General features: G+C 35.6%; 1 protein-coding gene across 1 annotated transcript in view; it reads right to left on the minus strand.

Annotated features, from left to right (window-relative positions):
- The window catches only part of LOC136025483 (LIM and calponin homology domains-containing protein 1-like), a 120,501-nt gene that overhangs the window by 40,498 nt on the left and 55,373 nt on the right, over positions 1 to 24,630 (minus strand). The window contains exons 6-10 of the mRNA XM_065701516.1: positions 22,198 to 22,281; positions 19,931 to 20,098; positions 12,684 to 12,920; positions 9,309 to 9,785; positions 3,682 to 3,825 (exon numbers count right to left, since the gene is read on the minus strand). Of these exons, the coding sequence (XP_065557588.1) occupies positions 3,682 to 3,825; positions 9,309 to 9,785; positions 12,684 to 12,920; positions 19,931 to 20,098; positions 22,198 to 22,281 (1,110 nt within the window). The remainder of the gene's footprint in view (positions 1 to 3,681; positions 3,826 to 9,308; positions 9,786 to 12,683; positions 12,921 to 19,930; positions 20,099 to 22,197; positions 22,282 to 24,630) is intronic.

A 24,630-nucleotide genomic window follows, 5' to 3' on the forward strand; every position in this document is an offset into this window, starting at 1 on the left:
AAAAAAAACTTTTTTTTCTCATTTTTTTGTACAATAGATCAAATGCTCATCGACATGAAATAATTGACAGACCCAAATATTTGAAGTGAAGAACACTCTTTACGCGGCCAAAGGTAGTCATGAACAATTAGCGCTACGTCGTCCAAAAAAAATGAGAAATACATAAAGCAAAAAGGGTAAAATATATAATTTTTCAGCTCAACGAATTCCTCAACAAAGCAAGTAAAAGGGCTCATTTAGGCAAATAAGTTGCCGGGACAATTTTGTTCCTGTGTGAGGCTAAAGTTGAAGTTACATATTTAAACAAGAATATCAATGTTCTGCTTTAACTGTTCATTGGCCGGAAGCTTATATTCATTGTTACCCGAACATTATCTAAATCAAGACATCTTTTCGATCGAGTGGACGTGAAATCCGGCATACAAAATTATTGATACAAAATTATTTACTCCTATCAGAGCCACGCTTAAAGTTGATACTCCCTTTGAAACATATGATACAAAATTGATACTCCTGTGATACAAAATTATTTACTCCTATCAGAGCCACGCTTAAAGTTGATACTCCCTTTGAAACATACAATTGCATCCACTCATCCAATCAGAATTACGACGTTACTTAAGACTTCTTCTCGTAGAACGATTTAAATCGCCTTTTTTAATTAAATGATTTTTTAAAAAAATGCTCCATTCGAACAAGTTTCAAACCATTTTCAGCATATTTTTAAATCAATAAAAAAATGCTAAATAATCTCTAAAAATCAAATTTTGGATAAATATTAACCTTCGCTATCGGTTTATAGCAAAATTTTGACCTGACATTGAAACAATTTCTCATCACACTTTCACTTGAAAAAGACTTTCAATTCTGATTGTTTTTAAAATCATGCATGTAATCTCCTCCTCAGTGGAAATTTTGCCCCGCACACATCCCCCCCCAGTAGAAAGTTGCTCCCGTAAAGATTTCCCTCCGGAGGATTTATCACGTGAAAAACTTCCCCATGGAGAATTTCTCCCGTGATGAATACCCCCCGCACCTGCGGAGATAATCTAGACAACTGCAACCAGATAAAAATTTCGCCCCGGGAAATTCGGCAGAGAGAAAGTAAGACTAATCAAAATAAACTCGTATAAGAATTCTGGCAAATTCCTGCAGTTTAAATTTCCTCTGAAGAGTTCACCTCCTGAAAATTTTCCTTCCGATTGAAAATTTTCACCATAGAACCCCCCTCCTTCAGAAAATTCCTCTCCACCAAAATAAATGTATCCATACTTCCCAATAACAAATGCTATAGGCTATGTAAACAATGGGAAAATTTTTTGACTTAAAGACCGTTCACCAGGGGATGTGCGGGGTCATTTTATCTCTGAAGACATAATTGCTGGGCCTTTCAACTATGCTGAACAAAATGGCATTTTAATTTGACGACATTGAGGGAAAAGGGGGTGGGAGGGGTGTAGTTGTCCTCTAATCTTTTTATTCGCAAAAAAAAAGGCACAAGAAATTTTAAATTCCGTTCGAATGAGCCATTCCCCGATATTCTACGGGTATTGGCTCGGTGCGATCACCTCTAGAACAAAAAAAAATCAATAAATAAACAAGCATGCATGATCTTTTTTTCTGACAAAAAAAGACAACAACAATATTCCACATTTTTGGAGGTGGGAGTTTGAAACTTGTAAAAGAGGGTTCTCAGATACGCTGAACCTGATTTTGTGATTTATACTAAGATTCCTTGATTTTAGTGGTGTTTCCTCCTTGTTCAAAATCAGGCAAATTTTTTCAGACTCGTAACTTTTGATGGGTAACACAAATTTAATAAATTTTATACATTTAGAATCAGCATAACAAGTCAATTCTTTTGATATATCTATTCCTGCCAAAATCCCGACATTTTTATTAGTTTCGATTACTATTGAGCCGTGTCGCTCCTTGCTTACAGTTCGTTACTAAGAACTATTTTACCAAAGGAATCTTAAGTTCTGACAGGTGTTTTTGCGCAAATGCTCTCTGGTTCTGTGAACCAGAAATGCTTTTGTCCTGATCAGTGTTTCTTAATCAGCCGGACTTCGTTTCGGCTGAGCCTCTGGCCAGTACGATAAAAGGCCCTAATAAGAGCTCACTACAAATACGTTTAAGGTGGCAGTTAAAGGGTCTATTTAGATACGTGAATTAGATACTATTTAGATATGTGAGTTAGATACGTGAAAAAACAAAAGTCTGGATTTGCCTTCAAGAGACTATTACAGTCTCTGATGCTAAATTCCACTCAATTTCTATATCAGAGCAAAAACTACAAGAAGACCAAACTATATCAGAACAAAATTAATATAAAGCACTGAAAACAAAACGCTCAGAAAGTTTTGAGAAATACTTCGATACTGAATTCAGGGGTATAAATAACGAGGTAACATTATTTGCTGCAAAAATAAAACTTTGGCACTGCTTCGTTCAGTAGTTGTATGCACCCTCGGGAATTCCCACGGGAATTAAAGCTATTTTGCCTTAATATTTACGTTTTGATAGTTGAGTGAACCTCAAGTGGAGCCAAGATGTTGGTTTTGCTTTTGGCGATACTGGTCAAGTGGTTTTAGTTTCATTTTGTTTTGTCACTTTTGTCTTTTTTGAAGTGTAATCCTGTATCAATCGAAAAGCAGGGTAATTGAATACTTTTTCTTTCTATTTTTCTTTTCTTTTTTAATTTCCTCTCCTTTTTAGTATTGTTTTTATTTGTATGTGTACTGGGGTTGTAAGCCCTAACAAGCTTTGCTTCGGGTCATTTGCTTGTTTTGTTTATTTATATTGATAGACCTATCTTTCTCTCTCCTCGTTCAATTGAACAAATTTACTTCAAGATCTACGATTGGGCGAATTTTACAGTTTAACTCAGTATTTAAAGGCCTCACAATAGATACGCTAAATACCGTACTTACCTTACATACTTTAAATATCGTAGATGAATTACTTAAATAAATTAAATGCTTAAATACCTAAAACTATTTAAATACTTTACATACTATTGAAATACCATAAATACCTTACGCTTTATAGCGTAACTTAGTAGCGACGTGTCTTTGGTGGTGTGAAAATCAGTGAACAGCACAAAGTCTTCTATAGAACTGTTGATTTAATAATTGCTATTAACAATCCTGATAGTAGTGTCTCCCTGAGGTGAGCGAAAACTTAAAAACCTAAAAATCCATGCGAATTCAGAAGCGAAAAATCGGCTTTCCTCTGCCGAAGCATAGATGTACCAAGATAATCAATTTCGAGTAAAGGATGGACCTCCACTGACGCATCGACACGGCAAGTCCAATGGCACAGTGAGAGTTTTCTATGTTCCAAACTTTATAATATGCAATCTGTTATGTGGTAAACATAAATTTAACGAGTTTTCCTAGCCGAAACATAGTACGGTATCTATGTTCAGCAGAAAACTGATGAGAAAAGACGGAAGATAAAAAATTATTACAAATTATATACGCTACAAAAAGTGAAAAAAAAATAAATATTATGTCGCAAATTTCTCGAAAACTTAAAAATGTACTTGCTCGGTCTTGGCATAGGAAATACAAAATTCCCAAAGGATTGTGCTAAATTTCCACGTCCCGCAAAAAACAGATTTCTCGTCCCTGATAAAAGGAATACAAGTAAGCTAAGAAGTGTCAATTGCATTTATACCTGTGAGTTGCCTTGAAATTCAGTTCGTAGCACTTCATCCTCATCTGAATCTCCAGATTCCACTGGAGGAGGGGGAGGCTTACTTTTTGGTGGAGCTAATCTGGCAGTTGGGGCTAAAAGCACTGCTTCAGGTTCCCATGGCTTCTGTAATTTTCAGTTAAATATTAATCAAGGGTGCACAGATTATTTGAAACTCATAACAAAGATTCAAAGAATAGAACATATAAAGTCAAAGAAGGGGTACGAGGTCTAATCCTTAAAAGATAACCTTTTTGTTTGAAGATATTAGAAATCTTTAAGGAACCTAATTTCCTTTTTGTTTGAAGACATTAGAAAGATAATATCAAAAGTCACAACAAGAATTCAAAGGATAAAGACAACAACCAATGAGGACAGTTAAACTTGGTTTCAATCATTAGACCTGTTCAAGTTTATCAACACAAAATCAGAGAAGCTTTTCTTTGAAAGTTCAAGACATAATGTCCCCCCTTTGGTTGATGTATTGATGCTAAAAGTCTGAGGACTCTCGGACATGTTGGACGATTCGGATATAGATTTAGAAAAGGCGCAACCAAGATATTAATTGTTACTTTTTAGTATGTTCGGTCAAGATTGGACAACCACTTCGGTAGGCATTCTTGTAAATATAATTCAGACCACCACCCCCCATCCCAGAAGGCAAGATTGGTTCCTGACTCCCAAAATGCACAACTTGCTTACCTTTTACTTTTGACGGGAACTAGACACTGCTCCGCCTCACCCGGTACCCATAATTTTTCCAATAAAAGTTTTTCAGGGGGCACGGTTATGAGCAACGGGTTCTATGTGGCACAGCCAATCACTGTCCCAGAGCCGACCGATGAGGCTGAAGCCTCCAAGCGGCTCTATGTCGTTTTTATCACTGACCAACAGTCTTTTTTCTGGCCTCCAAGTCGACGTTTCCAAATTTCAAGCGGCTGCACTTTAATAGCAGACTTTCAGATGCATCAGTAGTCCTCATGGCGTAGACAAAGGTACAGTCAAACGAACCGTCGTCTTTTTACAAATTCCGAGACTGGGTACTGTTGTTTACAGTGCTCGCGGATTTCTTTGTAGGATACTTGTTCATGGCACTGGACGCGTAGGATACGACGAAGACTCTCGTGATCAAAGACATCCAGCTTACTCTATTTTGAGCTTTGACAGCCCATGTTCTGCACCCATATCGGAGAGTACTTCTGATGGTCGCCTCGTAGACCCTAATTTCCGTAGTTAGGCTTATGATTCGACAGTTCCACAATAATTTATTGGGCTGAGAAAACATGGCAGTGGCTAGGCACACACGCCTTTCAATTTTTCGGTCGAATCCCCCCTCCGTATCCACAGAGGATCCGAGGTAGACAAATTCGATAATTTGCTCAGTGCTTTTGAAATTAAGGGATATAGACGGAGGAGTCTGGGAATTGGCATACATCACTTTGGTCTTTATTGGATTAATTCTTAATCCGACCATTGCAGAGTAATGCGCAACTTTGTCTATCATCATTTGGGCTTTCAGTGAATCATCCTCAGCGAGGGAAATACCATCAGCATAGTCTAAGTCAGCGACCTGAACATCTTTTTCAACCGTTAGTTTTTCGTGTGTGCTGACAACTCACTCCATAATCCAGTCAATTACATAATTGAAAAAGATGAAGGATAGGATGTCGCCTTGTTTTACTCGTGAGTCGAGAGCAAAACTTTCAGACTCTTCACCATAAGCCCACACCCTCGTCTGCATGCCCTCATAGTATGCTTTACAAAGCTTTACAAATTGCGAAGGCATTCCACTCTCTTCTAGGATACGCCAGACGACATTTCACTCAACTGAATTGAAGGCTGCTATGAAATCGATGTAAGATAAGGATCGGCGGAAAACCATATCTATGGCACTGCTGTAACAGCAACCAAAGGGTAAAAATTTGCTCGGTTCAAGAACCACCGATTCAAAAGTTAGCTTGTTCTTTTCTCATTCTCTTTTCTTGGGCCTGTTTAAATCTATTGAGGAGAAGAATAGCAAACGACTTTGCCGTAATGTCATTGAGAGCGATTCTGCGGTAGTTCTTACATTCTTACTTGTCTTGAAGAGAAAAAAAAGGTTTGAAACTTTCCAGTCGTTCGCGAAGTTTTTTTCGGTCCAAATTTGGTCAAAAAGTGTTTTGAGATGAGCAGCAGCATTCTCATCAGCAGCTTTATATAATTCTGGATGCAGACTGTATTTACCAGGAGATTTGTAGTTCTTCAGTGAACGAATGGCTTTTTCTTATTTCTTTGATATTTGGGAGTTCAAGACAAACTGCATCAGGTGCTTAAAGGACAACTGGAGGAGGGATTGGGATTATGAGCGGATGATGTGACTAATTCAAGACTTCTTGAAAATGTTCCTTTCATCTTGATACTCTCGCAGACAAGTTTATTATGATCTGCCCGTCCTTCAGAATGACCTCAGAGACGTTTTGCTTCCTTCCAGTGGTCTGCCTCAGGAAATGATAAAGCTTACAGGCGTCGTGTGCCCTTGACACGGCTTTCATGGAGTTTGTTATTTCCTACCAGTACTTTTACCTATCTATTCAGGAGGATTTCTTATCTATATGGACCGATATATAATCTATATTACAATCCTATATACACAATTCTATATGGAGAGGGTACTGAGCATGTTTATCAAGGCCAGGTAGAACACAGCCTTGGTTACAGGGTAATTCGAACCCCTGACATCTATGCTGGGGGATACACGGCTACAGCGCTTGGCGAATTACCAAAGCAGAATTCTAGTGATTATGCTGGGGGATACACGGCTACAACGCTTGGTGAATTACCAAAGCAGAATTCTAGTGATTATTAGGCTGTGATCAGAACCGGACTTGGAGCCTATGTTAGCACCTACATATGAGCGAGAGTCCAGCACGGAGCTTTGAATCTAGACTTGACAAGTGCATAGTCTATATGGGCTTTGGTGACTCCGTCATTTGAGTGCCACGCGATTAAAATGATTTTTCACGTGCTAGAACATCGTACTGCACATGACCGAATTCTTATCTACACCGAGACCAATGAGCCTTTCACTATTATCACAACGGGTTCTTAGGCCAGAATAGGCCAACAATAGATTGAGTTGAGTCATAGCTTGGTCAATTTATGGCATTTAAATCTCCAGCAAGAACAAGAAAGTCTCGGGACGGAACTTATGCCAGAATTCGTTTGAGGTCGTTATAAAGCGTAGACTTTGCCTCATCCGTCACCTTTAAGGTCTGTGCGTACGCAGAGATGACTGCAATATTAGTCTTTCGCACTTTAAACTTTGTTCTAGCAAGTCTTGGAGATACTGGATCACACGCAAAAAGCGCACGATTTGCAGCATCAAAAAGAAGAAAACCAACTCCACGCAGACCAAAGTTGCCATCTACTCCTGAACAATACAGGTGGTACGTCTCATTTGATGGGCTAATAATGGTCAATGTACCACAATCGGAGGTCCGAATTTCAGACAAACAGAGAATGTCGATTGCATACTCCTGCATCTCATTTGCACCCAGTATCTTGCTTGCATCTGCTTGTATTGATCGAACGTTCCATGTTCTGATTTTCAAGGTGATTTTACTTTCTGGGAAGGTTAGTCAATTTATCACCACCGTTATCTTCCCTAGCAGGAACGCATCGCCTAACGGTGATGCCATAGAATTTTTTGGAACACTGGCTTAAGTTTTTGTTTTTGGCATAATCAAGGATGTTACTTGGGGATTTATTTGACCAGCAAGTCCCCAGCTTGCTTTCACCCTTTACTTGTTCACCTAGCACTCAATATAATGCATAACTGGGATGCTAGCAGTTGCCTCTAATCAAGCTTGGCTGAAAACGAAAAACCGCTCTAGTAGATGTCCAAATAGCAAGAATTTAAGAGCCCTGTTCTCCTTCCGAGGTAGAGTCAGGTCTAAAGGCCCAAAAGACGCGACAAGGGAAGTTCATTCTTTGTTTTCTTAATTCAACTCTCACTTCTTGTATATCTAATGATTAAAGTAGGCGGGTGTTTCCAACATAGTCTTGTTTAGACACAAAAATCTTATTCAGTGTGTATCATGTTGACAAGAATTTCAGGATGCTCCCACTCTACAACCCCCTTACCCACCCTCCCTCTCTTATATCCTATTTAAATATTGAATTTTGTCCAAATGGACCCTTTGCCCCTCTCCAATAGGGATTGGATTAAGGATGGACCACAAAAATGCTAAACTATACTTACTCTTCTTTGACATCAAGGTCGATTGATATAAAAACAAACCCTCCTTATACAAGAGACTATCTCCTCCAAAACTTCCAACACAGATCAGATTGTTCCTAGCATCCAAAAAGCTTCACTAAATATTCTGACTCTTAGTAACTACTATCGTAGTTACTTAATAGCTACAATCAAGTCTGTTGTGATCTGATAAACTCTTAGGGTAGTGTTGACGGTAACATTTTTTCAATCCAGTTCTAGAAGTCTTTATACATATACAAAATTCTAAAAATATGACGTTGCAAGAGTCTGAAGCGGCTTGAATTCGAAGCTAAGATTATTTTCTTTGGTGTCTTTGCTACACTATCTAGTAGGCAAAGGAAAATTATATTATTTTTTGTACTAAAAAACTAATAAAATTTTACAAAACTTCTGAGAAACTTTTCTTATCCGTCACAATGCTCATACTTAGAAAAATATTTCTGTTTCAATTCTTTTCGGTATCAAACTACTTACCACTGATCACAAAGAAGCTTTTATATTGAATCGGTAAAACTTCTCAAGAATACTGCAGATAACAAGTCTCCGGTAGAAAGTCATAATTTTTCTACATCTAAGCTAAATCATCTCGACGAGCCTGAGAAATCACCATGATGCATATATAGGATAAGGATCCTCCAAAGCTACTAATTACGCATAGAGACAGGAATAAACATTTCAGTGACTTCTTATTTCTTTTTTTCTTTTTTTCAGAAAAAGGTAGTAAGCCAGTCACCCAGCCTCCCAGCAGCTGACCTGCTGGGTTTTGAATCAAACTCCTGGCCTAATATTGATAAAGAAAGCTTCAATCCATTGCGATGCCCGGGTTCGTTTTATTCCCGTAGGAAAACCCCCCACCCTCTGCAGTAGATTCCAACTGAATAATCCCCCCCCCAAAAAAAAAAATCTCCCGGCATGTAAAATCGAGCAGCCAAAAGGAAATTAGGAAAAATAAAAAGAATGAAGAATAAACGGGATTCTGAAGTATTCTAGCTGTATTCCAAAATGTGGGGAACATTTGGTTTAGAACCAAACAACTAATTTAAATCGTCCCCTCCCCAGAACTTACTGGGGGACATTTTTCACAGGGGTAAGTCTTCCTCGGGGGGAAGGGAATTTCTAGTGAGAATATTCCATGTGGAAATTCGCCAAGCATCGTGCTACCACTGGACTACATGATGCATGTACTTAAAACAAAATAGAGGAGTGACACCCTGACGCAAAATGCAGAACATATATATTCATCCTGGTTTAGACAGTTTAATCTGCTGATCAAGTTATTAAAAACTAAAACAAAGAAGAGATAAAAATAAAATGGACCATAAGTTTTAAACAGGAAAGCCAAAAATCTTACCTGGTTCACCACTTCCTCGTTCTTGTCAGCCCTAGACGATGACCTGCTACAGTCTTGTGTTTTGCTTACTGAAACATCTTTCAAGACTTCTCCTTTTTCAGAATCGACAAATTTAGTGCCACTTATTTCCTTATGTGAGACCACGGTTCTCATTTCTGTCAAATTTGTAACTGGTCGGATATCATTGCACTCTTTTTCGGCAGATTTAAATCGGATCAATTCTGAGGCAAGGCGACCTGGAGGAGGTCGTTTGACAGTTTTTTCGGGTTCACACTTTTCTTGGAATGCTGCCAGCTTAGATTTGACTGAATATGAAACATCTAAACCGTCACATAGTTTCAATTCAGATTTCTTGGAATCATTATTCTTCTCTTGTGTCTGAAATGTTTTGAGCTTTCTTTGGAATGTTTCATCTTTGTCAGGAGTTATACGTGCCTGAGGCATGCTTTCTTCATTGGCAAGTGCTTGCAATTTGTTCTATAACGAAAACGAAACAACATATACACAATTAATATTTAAACCTTAACCTCATGAATTTCATTTCATTCCCAGAGAAATCAATTTTGCTTTACTCCCGCAACGGTTTTTTTTCTTATAATTAAAAATAAAATTAGAGGTTGGTCTTCACGGTGACTTAATTTTATAGTTACCTTAAATCGCAGCTTGGAGCAAAAATAAGCATTTTTGTCATTGCTGCAATTAATAGTTGCAATTGAACTACTCTTAATAGCCGTTAACACAGGTATGACTACTATTTTTATATTTTAATCATTTTATACTCATAACCAAGTTAACATAGAAAACTATACAAGTTTTTTGCGATGCAGAAATGAATAAGACCAGCTAAGATTTAGCTGGTCCATCAGCGACCATTTTCTTTTATTAAGGATTAAAAATAAAATTAAGAGTTGATCTTGACGTTTATTTAGTTTTATAATGGTTACAGTTCAAAAATACCTCTGTTTCTCCTTTAATTAAGTCAGCGTTCCCAGTTAACTTATTCAGTTTAATGCAAGGTTTGATGATGACGGGCTAGGTTAGATTAGGTTTGTTAAGGTTGGGTTAGGTTAACCTAGGCTTTTAACCCATGTCTGATATTTATAACCAAATTTTACCATCATAGCTTAAAGGTGGCTACTTACTTGTGTTAGCTAAATGGAAAAAGTTTGATTAATAGTTAAGGTTATTAAAGTTTGATTAAAATTATTTGATATTCTTCGTAATATTCCGATCACACAATAATTGCATTAAGAAGTTAAACGTAAAAGACGTGCAATGTAGCTTAAGAAGTCACTACTAACAACGTCAGGGAAATTTGAAGACAACTTTGAAACGGAAGATGCTCAACATTTTACATCACCTTTACGAAAACATCAATAGATATTTTCGCAAATTCAGAGAGGGCGTTAGGAATGACATTGCCAATGCAGTTAAAGTACTAAGACGAAAAGGAATGGCTCTTTTTTACTTTTCTTTACCCTTCAAAAAATAATGAAGTCATTAATCCAATCGTTTGATATAAAGTCCACATTCCATTTCAAAAATATTTACAATTTTTATAAAAAGATGAAGAAGAAAAATGACAAAATAATGAAAAAAAAAATTTTATACGAACTCAAACAATAGTAAACAAAAAAACAAACAAAATAAGCAAACAAAAAAATAAAAAATAAAAAAGTAAACAAAAAAATAGAACAGCTTTTATTCCAAGTGTCGGAGGACATCTTAGCTTTAATTATACAAATTCTTGCTTTAGATTATATTAAGGTCATGCAACACCATAAAAATCATTTGACCGTCTCAAAGATAAATGGCCCATTAGCGAATTTTCCAAGCACCAGTAAGCTGTCAAATTACTCAAATGATATTCCTTCAATTTAGAAACATTGATAAGAGATCTTAACAATGACAACATTTCAAAAAACTGACCAGAGCATAGTTTAATATAAGAAAAAACATAATATTTTCCCATTTACTGAGGAAAGCGCTGCCTATTCAATGTACCAACAACATAAATAATAACGATCCGCCTCGACAAGGTTTTTAATCAAAGCAGGTGGCACCACAGGGAACTCCCAAAGCTCCCAAATTACTCTAATGATATTTCCTTCAAACTCAGTCAAAATTGACAAGTGATCTTAAATATGTCGACGGTTCAAAAACTAACTAGACTCTTGTTTAAAATGATTAAAAAGTAGAACGTTTTACTAATTGCTAAGCAAAGCCTAATAATAACGGTCCATGAGTCAGCCAGGTTTCTAATCAAAGCGGGCAGCACCACAAAGAACTCCAAAGCTGTCAAACTAGTCAAATGATAGTTCCTTCAATTTAGTAAAAATTGACAAGGGATCTTAAAAATGACAACAGTTCAAAAAAACTGACCAGAGCCTAGTTTAAACTAACAAAAAACAATACATTTTTTTTTACTAATTACTAAGAAAAGCTATGCCTACTCAGTGTACCCACAATATAAATAATAACGGTCCCATTGTCGGCCAGGTTTTTAATCAAACAGGTCCTTGAGTCAGCCAGGTTTTTAATCAAAGCGAGTAGCATTACAAAGAACTCCCGAAGCTGCCCAATCAGTCAAATGATAGTTCCTTAAAATTTAGTAAAAATTGATAAGGGATCTTAAATGTGCCAACAGTTCAAAAGACTATCTGGAGCCTATTTTAAAATAATAAAAAAATATAATCCTTTACTAATTGTTAAGCGAGCGCTCCACATTCAATGCACCTACAACATAAATAATAACGACCCTTGTGTCGACAAGATTTTTAATCAAAGCAGGAAGCGCCACAGGGAACTCCGAATGCTGTAAATTGTTCAAATGATATTTTCTTTGAGCTAATTTTAACGTTTTCCTAGCAGGCATGCTAGAAAATTTTTAGGAACTGCCCTAAACTTTAAAAAGAAAAGTCTACTCCATTTAACAGAAAAAAACAAAATTCACACTTTCTAATACAGTAAGTTTCATGAAATTTGAATACACCTGGTACAAAACAGGATAAGTTAAATGGTTTTTCTAAGATTTCTGGGAAAGCAGTTGTCGCTTTTCTGCCGTTTATTCGGTTCTCTTATCCAAGACAAAAATGTTATGGCAGGATCATCCACTCAATTGTAAATAGTTTGGCCACGCAAACCAAAAAAGTTCATTATGGACAAGATAGGACGATTCTTTAAGGTACCACATCGCCTTAATTAAAAAACTCCAGCATTTTGTGCAACCTATTATAATGGTTTTCAAACTCCCAAATCATAGATGCGCAGTTTTGTTCATTTTTGGTAATAATTTCTTAGCATAATTCGCAACCAATTTGATTATAGTGGATAATTTTCAAATTTAATTAATTAATAATTGAAAAGAGTTAATACCTTCAACGACTCTGACATTTCTAAAGATTTTCTTCTTTGGCTTAAAAATTTGACTTCTTCATTCAGAATGGAACTTTCAGCTGCACTTAAAGCTTGAAGCTTGCTTTTTAGACCATCCGATATTTCACCAGATTTTCTTTTGACTTCCTGGCTCACATTACCTTGGGAGTCACCACTAGACTGACGCTCAAACAAAGACCGTCTCATTTTCACATTAGCTGCTGCTTCATCCTGAGACTGTAAAAGAAAAAAAAATCAAAGGATAAAGAAAAACTATCAAAAGCCTTAATATATATATATATATATATATATATATATATATATATATATATATATATATATATATATATATATATATATATATATATATATATATATATATATATATATATATATATATATATATATATATATATATAATTATTCTTCGTTTAATTAGATAAAATTCATTGTCATTTTTCGTTAACTGGCACCCACTGCTTATCACTTATCTTCTTTTTTCTGTCTTTACTTTTCTTTTTTCTCATTTTCCTTATTTTTCAACTTTTTGTATGTTCTCCTTTACTATCATTACTGTTAGTTCTATAATTATTGCTACTGTTACAATAACTATTATTTATATTAAATACTGATATGTATTCAGCAAAACCTATATAGTCCATTTTCGTGCAGTCATGAACTCCTCAGACAAAACTAAACATCTAGAGTCTATGGCCCAAAGTATCTAGAGCCTATGGCCCCTTCTATTTTTTTGTTGTAACTCATTTTGATAATTAATTTAATCCAATTAAAAAACAAAAATTCCAAGAATTTACTTAATTTTAAATAGTGCTTCAGCTGTGTCCTAATGTTGCTCTATTAGCTTGACAAACAAACTCTTTTATTTCTCCTTTCAAGATTTTCACAAACTCGGCAGTTTTCCCTGTTCCTCCTGAGGCGAAAAAAAAATCCTTGTTACAAGAGCGGACTTATTTGAGGACTAAATAGATAGAATTCTCTTTTCAAGAGTTTACCTAATTTGAATAGGACCTGATCAGTATTATAATGCCGGTATACCAAATTGTTCGTGGTAAAAAAAAACTGTAAGTAAGGAGCAACCCTGCTCCATAGTAATCGAAACTCTAAAAAACAGAATTTCGGTACCAATAGATACATCAAATAATCGGATTTGTATGCTGATTTTAAATATATAAGTTTTATCAAGTTCAGTCCTACCCATCGAAAGTTAAAAGCCTGAAGAAATTTGCCTTATTTTCGAGAAAAGGAGGAAACACCCCCTAAAAGTCATAGAATATTAACGAAAATCACACCATCAGATTCAGTGTCTCAGAGAACCTTAATGTAGAGGTTTCAATCTCCTGTCTGCACAAATGTGGAATTTTGTATTTTTTGCCAGAAGAAAAATCACGGATGCGTATATATTTGTTTTTTTTTCCAGGGGTGATCGTGTCGACCCAGTGGTCCTAGAATTTCGTGAGAGGGATCATTTGAACGAAAATTAAAAGTTCTAGTACCATTTTTAGGTGACAAAAAAAATGAAGGGAAGATAGTTTCTATGAAGGAGATGCAGGACATCCCAGCATTATTTAAAAAACGATCAGAAATTCAATTAAACAAAACAAGTTTTTTCAACTGTAAGGAGTACTATAAAAACTTAAAACAAAAAGAAATAATTACGCATATGAGGGGTTCGTCCCCTCATCAATACCTCGCTGTTTACCTTTCATTAAAACTATAGCTTAAAGAGCGAGATACTGACGAGGGGGCGAACCTCCTCAAATTACATATATGAGGAAGCTCACCCTCTCGTCAATACCTTGCTCTTTACGCTAAAATTTTTATAAAATAATGGTGGATATAAGCAATAATTTGTTTGTGTAATTTTCTGGCTAATCTTAGCATTTAATTTTACCTTAAGCAACTTCATAACTATGATTTATATGTGATAAAAAAAAAACAAAGATAATGTATATCTTCGGCTTGCGGTTGTTATTAAATAACAATAAAACAAGTTTTTTCCGACTGAAAGCAAGGAACAACATTAAAACTCAAGGCCGTGATTAAGTGAACTGATGGAACTCGAAAGTCCCATGTTAAATTGAAAATTTATATTTAAAAAGTACTCGAGTATTCATTGCCGGAAGATGCCGCTTTTAATATCAGGCCATAGCTTCTTGAAGACGCTACAAAATGTTTGAAAGGATTTTGCTCTATTTCCTCTAATTGCTTAGAAATCTTAGAAAATGTTCTAGGTCTTTTTCACAAGTGTACTATATAAAGGATATTGCTTTTAGAACAAAATCGGTACTATCATGAGCAGAAGACAATAGCCTGTAAGATGATTGGAACCATTGTTTGATTTATTTTCCTGTTTTCTAACAGTCCCCTAGAATATTTTCAGTTACCTGCAATTTTTACAAGTCGGTTGCCAGAAAGAATCGCTTCAGACCGCCGATAATACCCCCTAGAGACCAAACTGACAAACTGGTATAATCAGCTGCTTGTTAATAGAGTGTGAAATTATCATAAATTATTTCAATGCAATGAAGAAACCTAGAAATGAGAAATAGTCAGGAGCGTTCAGTAAAGTTGTGCACGCAAAGCCGAAATCATGGGGAAAATTAAATTAAAGCGAGGTATACATCTTAAAAGTGTTACCACACATAGACAGCGCCTTTACAAAAAGTATTTGGAGCTTGGTAGATGTAAATATCCAAAATACCTAAAAATGCGGTATGCCGAAGAACTAGACAAGTCAAGAGATTTAGGTCAAGCGACAAACCTTGAGGCGGAGCAGAACCTTGTAGCTTCTTCCCCGTTGCCCTACCGGATCAAGACTGGTGGTAGAAATTTGGATTGCGACGAATTGAAGTATTGCCGACAGATTTTTGATCCTGCATTTTTCGTGCGCGATCTAGAGACTAAAGTTTGGAAGCACAGGTGAGGAGGTAACAACCCGTAAAAATCATAGAACCTGAACGAAATTTACACCACCAGATTCAGCGTATCAGAGAATCCTACTTTAGAAGTTTCAAGCTCTTTTCTACAATTAAACAAAAAAAAACAGGTTTTTTTAAGCGAAAGTAAGGAGCGACATTAAAACTTAAAACGATCAGAAATTACTCCGTATATGAAAGGGGCTTTTCCTCTTCAACGCCCCGCTCTTTACGCTAAAGTTTTATACTGTTTTTAAATGTAGAGTTAAGAGAAAGAGTTAAACTTTAGCGTAAAGAGCGGGGCGTTAAGGAAAAGCCCCTTTCATATACGGAGTAATTTCTGTTCGTTTCAAGTTTTAATGTCGCTCCTTACTTTCATTTAAAAAAACTTGTTTTTTTTTTTTGTTTAATTTCTGGACGTCTTTGAATTAATGCATGGTTTGATCTTGGCTCTCCACATATAAATAATTACAACACAAATTATTTACGAACACAAATTATTAAGTATATGTTTTACAGATCTTTTCTTTCATTCATTTCAGTCATTTGAGAATTGCTCAACTTGTGACTTATTTTCATAATATTACTTTCGACCTCTGGCCGTTTTGTTACTATGCCTTACAAAATTAGTTCCGAAAACATCGCTAATTTAAGTTACGTGGGAGAATCTTTATATGGAGAAATTTCTCGAGGGGGAAGGGAATTTTCTATGGAAGGGTAGCTGGATCTCCCAACATTATTTAAAAAACGATCAGCAATTAAATAAAAAAACAATTTTTTTCAACTTAAAGTAAGGAGCAATATTAAAACTTAAAATGAACAGAAAATATTTCGTATTTGAGGGGTTTGCGTCTCCTTAATAGCTTGCTCTTACGCTAAAGTTTTTGAGAGGTTATTATTCGAATTAAACAGCCTTTGTGAGTTATTCTTAAATAACTGGAACAAAAATCAAACTTGGGGTATTATAAGGTAATTATTACTTAAATAAAAGTAAAACTAATATGCAAATTTCATTTTAATCATTAATATACGGTGATTCAAATTCAAAACCTGCATTAATTCAAAAACCTTCAGAAATTAGATATAAAAAAAAGTTTTTTAACTGAAATTAAGGAGCGATATTAAAACTTAAAACGAACAGAAATTATTCTGTTCGTTTTAAGTATACTCCTTAAGCCCCTTAATGAGTCGTTCATAAGGGGTTGTCCCCTCCTCAACGCCCCACTCTTTACGCTAAAGTATTTATTGTTTTAAAAAGTAGAGTTGTGACAAAGAGTTAAACTTTAGCGTAAAGAGCAGGGCGTTGAGGAGGGGACAGCCCCTCTCATATACAGAATAATTTCTGTTCGTTTTAAGTTTTAATGTCACTCCTTACTTTCAGTTAAAAGAACTTTCAATATTCACGATGCACAAACTTTTATTAGCCTTTGAAGGTTTTGACATTGCTCTTGAGACTGCAAAGGATAGAGAAAAAAAAATTCAAACTTTTCGGATAAATTAATTAGAAGTCTGAAATATTTCTTAAAAGAATTTAATCTATACTAAACAGTACTTCAGCTATATTTTATGCTGTTTTAATAACTTGAGAAAAAAAAATTAAGTTTTTCTTTTAAAGAACTTCCGAGTTTTGCCTCATCCTCTTGTTGCTGCGAATGACAGAGAAAAAAAAATCCGAGTTACACACCTTTATTAGCAGCCGAAAACATTTTTTTCAAGAATTTATTTCAACAGTCTTTCAGCTGTATTGAGTGCTGCTCCACTAGTGTTGCCTACACTCTAGCGCCACGCCCTAACGTTGCCTAAACAAAAAGCAATGTGCCTGCCATGTATTTTTTTTTCGACCATTTCTTATAGAGGGGTAGACGTAGAAACTTTGGAGGGAGCTCATTCGATGTAAGTTCTAGTGCCCTATTTAAGGGTCTAAAGTGATTGGGAGGCAACCAGAAGGCTCCCGTCCCCTTTTACGACCCCCCCCCCCCTCCAACCAAAACTCACACAGTCCCTTTTGACGTCGGATCATAATTTTGAGATAGCTATTAAATTTACCTCTGGGATGACAAGACCCCTATAACCCTTGGGGCATCGGCTGTAAATTATGTAAATAGCCAATTGTTTAAAGATAAGTTTTCTAGGGTGAAAACCGGTGTATCTTGGTGTCCTATTGGCAAAAGGTTTCAAAGGTTTCGCGATCGCCAAGGGAAAAAACGTTTTGTTGAAAAAAAGGGGCCAAAAAGGAGTTTGTCCCTGATTAGCATGAAACTTACAGCTCTAAATTCATGGCCAACATCAGCCTAATGCACAAAAATAACAAGTTTAGGGGCACTGGCCCCCAAAATATGGAACACGAAAGACTATTTTTCTAATCTGCTGGAAAGTTATGCCCTTTAATTTCTGGGCTAAGTGGGCCTTGGTGATGAGCAAAAAAAAAATTGCTTCCCCTGAAAATAGGACCCTTCAAATGGCAAGAGTAACAGCTGGAAACTTAAACTTAATACACCAAATCGATTTCAGCTTGGGGGCATGTAACATCCCCCCCCCCCAAAAAAAAAAACAAAGAGCAAGCCTTTTCACAACTGTCTTAAAACTTATATCCTGGAGTCCTAGTCCAAAGGGACTCCAATAAACAATAAAAATTGAACAGAAAATTTGGGTTTCCCCTAAAATGGGGCCCAAAAAGGACCAAAAATCTTTTCTTTTTTCTTTAGTTAGGGCATACAATCTTAAATATGGCTCAAAATGACTAGAAATTTTTAAAAACTAATGCCAGAGAGCTAAGGAGACCAAACATTTCTTTTGGAGAGAAAAGAATTTTAGGGGTCCCTGAACTTTATTGAAAGCCTTGTTGTCCTTGATCTGATGAAGCTTGCATCATCAAGTCCCAGGGCCAAGAGGAGCCTAATCTATAATATATCTAGTTTGGAAGAATCCCCCCACCCCCCAAAAAATGAAATAAAATGGGACCTGAAAGTGAACATTTTTTTTCTAATCAGCTGAGATAATTTAAAGACCACACTGTCTTTCCATGACGGTAAATACAAGTTCAAACTGGGATAAAATTCTTTTAATAGACAGTGATAATTTCATAAAAATACCAGATATTTTAGTCACACATGCAGTGACGTCATCAGGACTGTCATCGACAACGTCATCAACGGTCAATGCATATGTGACCAAAATATCTAGCATTTTTGTGAAGCATATCACTGTCTATTAAAAGGATTTTATCCTTATTTGAACTTGTATTTATCTAATCAGATCAGAACGCGAACCCTGAAGTTTTTGAGCCAAGAAGACATGAATGCACAAGACCCCCCCCCCTAAAAAAAGGGACCCGAAAGGGAACAAAGAATTTTTTTCTAATCTGCTCAAAACTCGAATCCTTAAGTTCTTGGGCCAAGAAAACTTAAATGCACAAGAAAAACCTCCAAAAAGTATTGGTTACCCCAAAGGAGCACCGAAATTTCTTTTTCGGTTTGAACCTTACACCTGTAAGTTCATGGCCCAAGTGGACCCTAATGTACAAGTAAATTAAATTTGGGGTATGCGATCCATACAAATGACCGGACAAATTTTTCTGATTGACTTGAAACAAAAAATCCGAAATCCTTTAGGACGAGGGGACCGTCCTAAAGAAAAAAAAACTAAATGAAGGTTTGTCTGAAAATAGGTCCCAAAAAAGGAACAACAAACGCTTTTTGGAAGATTATTTCTTAAATCACATTGGCCACATTTCTCAAACACTTTTTGGTGAGCAAATTGAAAATTAAAACCGAAGTAAGTCCCTGGGCCTAGAGGACCCTGATTTTTAAAAAATGTGCTTGGCCAAATTGAGCCAAAAAACGCTCTAAAGCCTCTAGCCTTTAAGGGGTAACAGCCCTTCTTTAATCTGTGATAATTTCTGTTTGTTTTAAATTTGATCAGAATTTTTCTTTCTTTGTTCTGAACTAATCATTTTTATACTTGAATTATTATTTGACTATTTCTGCTCGTTTAGGTATTAATATGGCTCTTAATTCATTTTTTTTTAATTCTTTTTTCAAAATCATATAATGCTGTTTTATAGAACTGTGAAACAAACTCATTTTAAGGAAACCGACTCCTTTTTACTGTAAAGTGTAATAAAATTTGTTATTCTGAAATATATAGAAAAGACATCGATTAAACTGCATGCAGAAATGGTAGTGCATGCATTGAAACAGAAAACGAAAGGAATCGAGAATAAGACTCTCATAAAGAAATAAGAGTAAGTGCGTGGTACCGAGAGAAGGAAAAATAGGAAAAAAGAGAGAAACATAGGAGGGGGAGACGTACCTTAGACACTACTGGACTTTTTTCTTTGGAATTGTTTTCTAGTTGTGAAAGGTAGCGACTCTGAACATTGGATTCTCTCCTAACAGGGTCACTGGGGCAGTCGTTCGATTTTATTTTTGCTTCATTCTCGCTTCGAGGATAACCCTCGTGTGATCCGTTTTGTTCAACCTAGGTGGAGAAAACAAAATTGTAGCGATCATAAAATTCAAACAGAGGATTTAAATACAAAAAGTCATAGCCTTTCTCCTTTGTGTTTTTTATTGACTTTGTTAATTAAAAAGAAAACAACAATTACAATAAACAAAAGAATAAGATGGAAAAATAAGAGAACAAAGACCCACAGATTTGAAAAGAAAGAACCCTGACCAGATAATACCCAATTATCAAATTAGGGACAAGCGTTATGCCAAATGTGATTAAAGAAAGGTTTAAGGCCGATCAAATGTGGTATTCTTCATTGTATTGCGAGAGCAACACTTTGGTTTTGTCCCGTTTTTTTTATGCCGCCGATGTCGGCTTATTCCTGGAAACTGGTAAGGGTCTAACCTGTGCAGTTTTTACGGAAGGTGTGGACCTCAGGCTGGATTGATGAATATGGCATTACATTTTGGAAAGCTCCGCAGAACTCATGCCTGGGGCCAAAAAGGATGGTTTTTGCTCGTCCACGAGCCAGAGCCTATGGTGTGCGAAGTGAAGTGGAGTTATGTAGCCTATGTCAGAGAGGAGTATCTGAAGTTGTGCAGTCAAGCTTTCGCTTCATCAAACCATGTTTCTGCTTTCGAGTGGAAAGCTCCGTTCTAGCAGACAAGCAGCCAGGCACCACTTTCAAATTGAAGATGGACTAAAATCTATAAGTGTTAAATATATGCGGCAGTTACCCGGCTCCACAGCAAATCTATCTTCTTTGAGTGATAAATAGAGAAATCTACAGAAGCAAAAAAGCGGCATTTTCCCACGGGTCCGAAAGTGCTGCCGTGATTTTGGCTGGGTTTATAATTTGTTTTTTCGGACTTGGGATTGAGGTAGAGAAATGTTATCAGATGTACCTCTTAATCTTTAGAAGTTCTGTCATTGCTAAAGAAATTGTAGCTTATCCTTTGCTCCTTTCTAAGTGGTGACATTAGAAAGTTGGCCTACGGCAAAAAAAGAATCAACTTTTGAACTAAGACAGATAGAATTTTTTTTCGACAGCAATCGATAGCTCTTGATAAGCTAATCCAAGTATATATCATCTATTTTTTGGTACAAAAATTCCTTCATGAGATATACTAGTTTGAAAGTTTCAAGGGGTTGACAACTTCAGTAATAGGGTACACACTGAAACCAAATATAAGCCGATACCAATTGTGAGACATGTAGGGGACTTGTAAGGAAAGGTCGGCTGTTAGCTCATAATCATCTTCGGCAGTGAGGGGTTTGCTAATTTTGCTATTTCGAGTACCTATTATTTGTTTCCAGTGACATGTAGGGGACTTGTAAGTAATAATCGTCTGTTAGGCTACAATCATCTTTAGTGAAGAGGGGTTTGTAACTTTGCTAGCTGGTGTAGCCTACCCATACTCACTGTAACCTAGATTTAAGTGTTTACGCAACGGGTACAAACGATAATGTAAAACAACGAGGCAGTTTCGCAATAATTAACAGAGTGTCATCTATGGTATTTTGACCCTGAAAAGTTACGGATAGCTTTAGAATACCAATTAGATTATATAAGATATTGTTCCAAGTCTTGATCCGTCACGATGTCTACGATTGAAAAGGATAAAGTTCAACTGGCTGCAAAGTCAATTTAGTCCCTTCTTTTGATATTCTTTTGTTATTTTTGTTTTTTCAACGCAGAGGAATAGCCTTTGATCATTTGAATACTGATCGCGTTCTTCTTTGAACATAAAGTTTTAAAAGCTTCGATAGGCTGACAACTTCAGCGTTTAACCGATAGCAAAGAAACAAAACCAAAGTGTTGCTTTCGCAACACTTTATCCGGCGAAGCCGGACAAAGGTTGCCGCAACACTTCACGTTGCTCAGGCAACGTAGGTCTAGTTTAATTTTGTTATTGTCCTTACTCTTTTAATTCAATGAAATTAGTTAATTTTATTCTAATATTCTAATTAATTTGTTCTAATTTATTTTATTTTTCTTGCATTTCAATTCAATGAAATCAATGAAACAAATTTAAAGAATGCAAATGACAAAATAAATATAAATACAGAGGACATAAGAGGGCAAAACACAATGATTTATGAATAAAAATGACAAAAGGACAAACTTTTTCAGACTTCAAGGATTTCATCGAATTTGCAGTGGTCCACTTGGACAGCACACGGGGTTTTGATTTGTAGGGAGAGCGTAACTATAAATAATAACTATTTTAGCCATAAGTATTGAAAATTAGAGAACGTATGGATGACAAGCCTACTACGATTTTTTTTTTAAATAGTACAGCAATGGTGTCAAGTTGGGGGAGGGATGTACCCTCTAGCTTTCAACCTCCCTCCAGGATTTTTAAAATGCCTTTTTTGGAGGTATTTTCATCAAAAACGCTGTTTCGTTAATTTCACTGAAAAATTAAAACAGATGTCCACTGTACCCCTAGACTACGAAAATACATTTTATCCCCCCCCCCTCGCCACATGAATTTTCGTGAATTGACACCATTCTAGTTCTCTAAAATATATGTGGTCCTTAATTGCTTTTATAATTATTTTATGATGACGACGCTTGAATATGTCGAATTTAGGAATTATTTAGCCTTAGTAGCATTAGTTCAGAAAATACAATACCTCTTCGCTTTTTATGAGCTACAACATTATGGTTTCCTGGATTTATTGCTTATCAATTTGTCAAATGAAAAAAAAAGAAACAAGCCAAGGCTTGTTATGAAATTACTATTTTCCACGCCAGTATCAATGGTAATTTACTATTTATTACACCTTTTTTCCTGATCAAGGGCAAAGTCTCGTAACAGACTTGGATATTTGAAATATGAGTAATTGGCCATTTTTATTGCAACTATGTCCTTAACTGTATAATAAACTCAGAGTGATCCACACAAAAAGGGACTGGGAGACAATCAACATACCTTAGCCATTAAATACTCTAATTAAATAAACTGTTTGGATTGTTCTTTAACTTTAGTTTCATCGAATTCCACAAAACTCAAACAACAATTTCTGAAGAAGTTTCACTACCACTGTATTTTGGGCAGCTGAAGATTTAGCTTGCGCTAATAATTTAATTTGGGCTAGACCTAAAAGGCATAGGCAGCGAGACCTAGAAGACTTAGAAGGCCTAGGTCTAGAAGACCCGATTTAGAAGACATGGGCAGTTCAATTTCAAAAGATTTGATACTGCTCCTTTTATAAATTTTAATTTTAAAAATACATTTCTGAAGCAAAAACTGAGGGTTTTTAATGAAAGTTTTTCATTAAAAATTAGTCTTGTAATAATTTTTACGATGAAATAGGAACATTTATGGCATAAATTATACCATTGCTAATAATGGCGAGGAAAAGAAAAAAGATCTGGCCTGTGGATTGCAAAATAGTCAAATATAATTGCCTTTTGACTATTTGGATTGCAAAATTGTTGAACATTCATGCTTATAATCCTGTCTCGCCAAGTGGATAAAATCAAAAGATGAGAAGTTTTCGTTTCAGAAAGAAAGCTTCATAAATTGGATAAAAATCCAGTTTATAGATTTTTATCCAAAAACTGGATAAAAATAAGCTACTGTAGCTACAGCTAATGACTATCTCTATTCATTTTTTAGCAATATCTACTTCCTGAAACACATAATATATGCAAAAAATTGAACATAATTTAAAAGCATAAAATACTATTAGCAAAGAAATTTCAAGTTTTAATCTGGCTCAATCAGTCCCAGAGAGTTTTAAATTACCTACACTTAAGATGCAAATTCTCAAGAGTCAGTTGCCTTGGTCTACAGGAGGACAACATATGAGAAATAATCAGTATTTGAGTGAACTCACTCCATTCATTATTGTTTTCATGATACCAATACTGTACGAGCCAAAAATGACTGCTTTTGTATTTACAAGAAAAATACTAACTGAGGAATTAGCAGGAAAAAAAGGAGGCGAAACCTGTAGTGCTGTGAAAATATCTTATTTAATTTGAGAGCTATACTAAAACAAAATCTTCAAATCAGGAACTCAGAACTGCTTACAGAATCAAAACTTTGTTGCTAAGCTTCTCAACTGTTTTCTGTATTGATTGTACGTGTGGGAAAAATAAATAGGTTACTTTTTCTCTTTCACTTCAGTCACTTCTGTGATTTCGTAATGGTTATTTCCATATGCTTTTTTTAGTACTGAAGACAAATTAGCAGATATATTTGCCAATCTTCGTTTTCTTTTTTCACTGTAGAAAACTGTATTCCTTTTTTTTTTGTTTTTTTTTGTTTATTCATTTTTTTCCGGGTTTTTTTTTCGTTCTTAGTTTTTTTTTTTTTTTTTTACAATATTCCAGGATTCTTTTCAGATTTATAAATGGTTAATTTGAAAGTGAAAAAAAGAAATAAAGCACATATTTCGGCAAAGAACTCCGCTAATTCGTATTCACTGTTGAAAGAAAAAAAAAACAACAAGATTTTTCGAAAAAGTAAAACTTTAAAAAAGCTTATTGATTTATTCAGTTAAATATCCTACATAACTAGGAGAAGTCTAAAGCAATATATATG

Source organism: Artemia franciscana, chromosome 3 (assembly GCF_032884065.1).
Source record: "Artemia franciscana chromosome 3, ASM3288406v1, whole genome shotgun sequence".
Lineage (NCBI taxonomy): Eukaryota > Metazoa > Arthropoda > Branchiopoda > Anostraca > Artemiidae > Artemia > Artemia franciscana.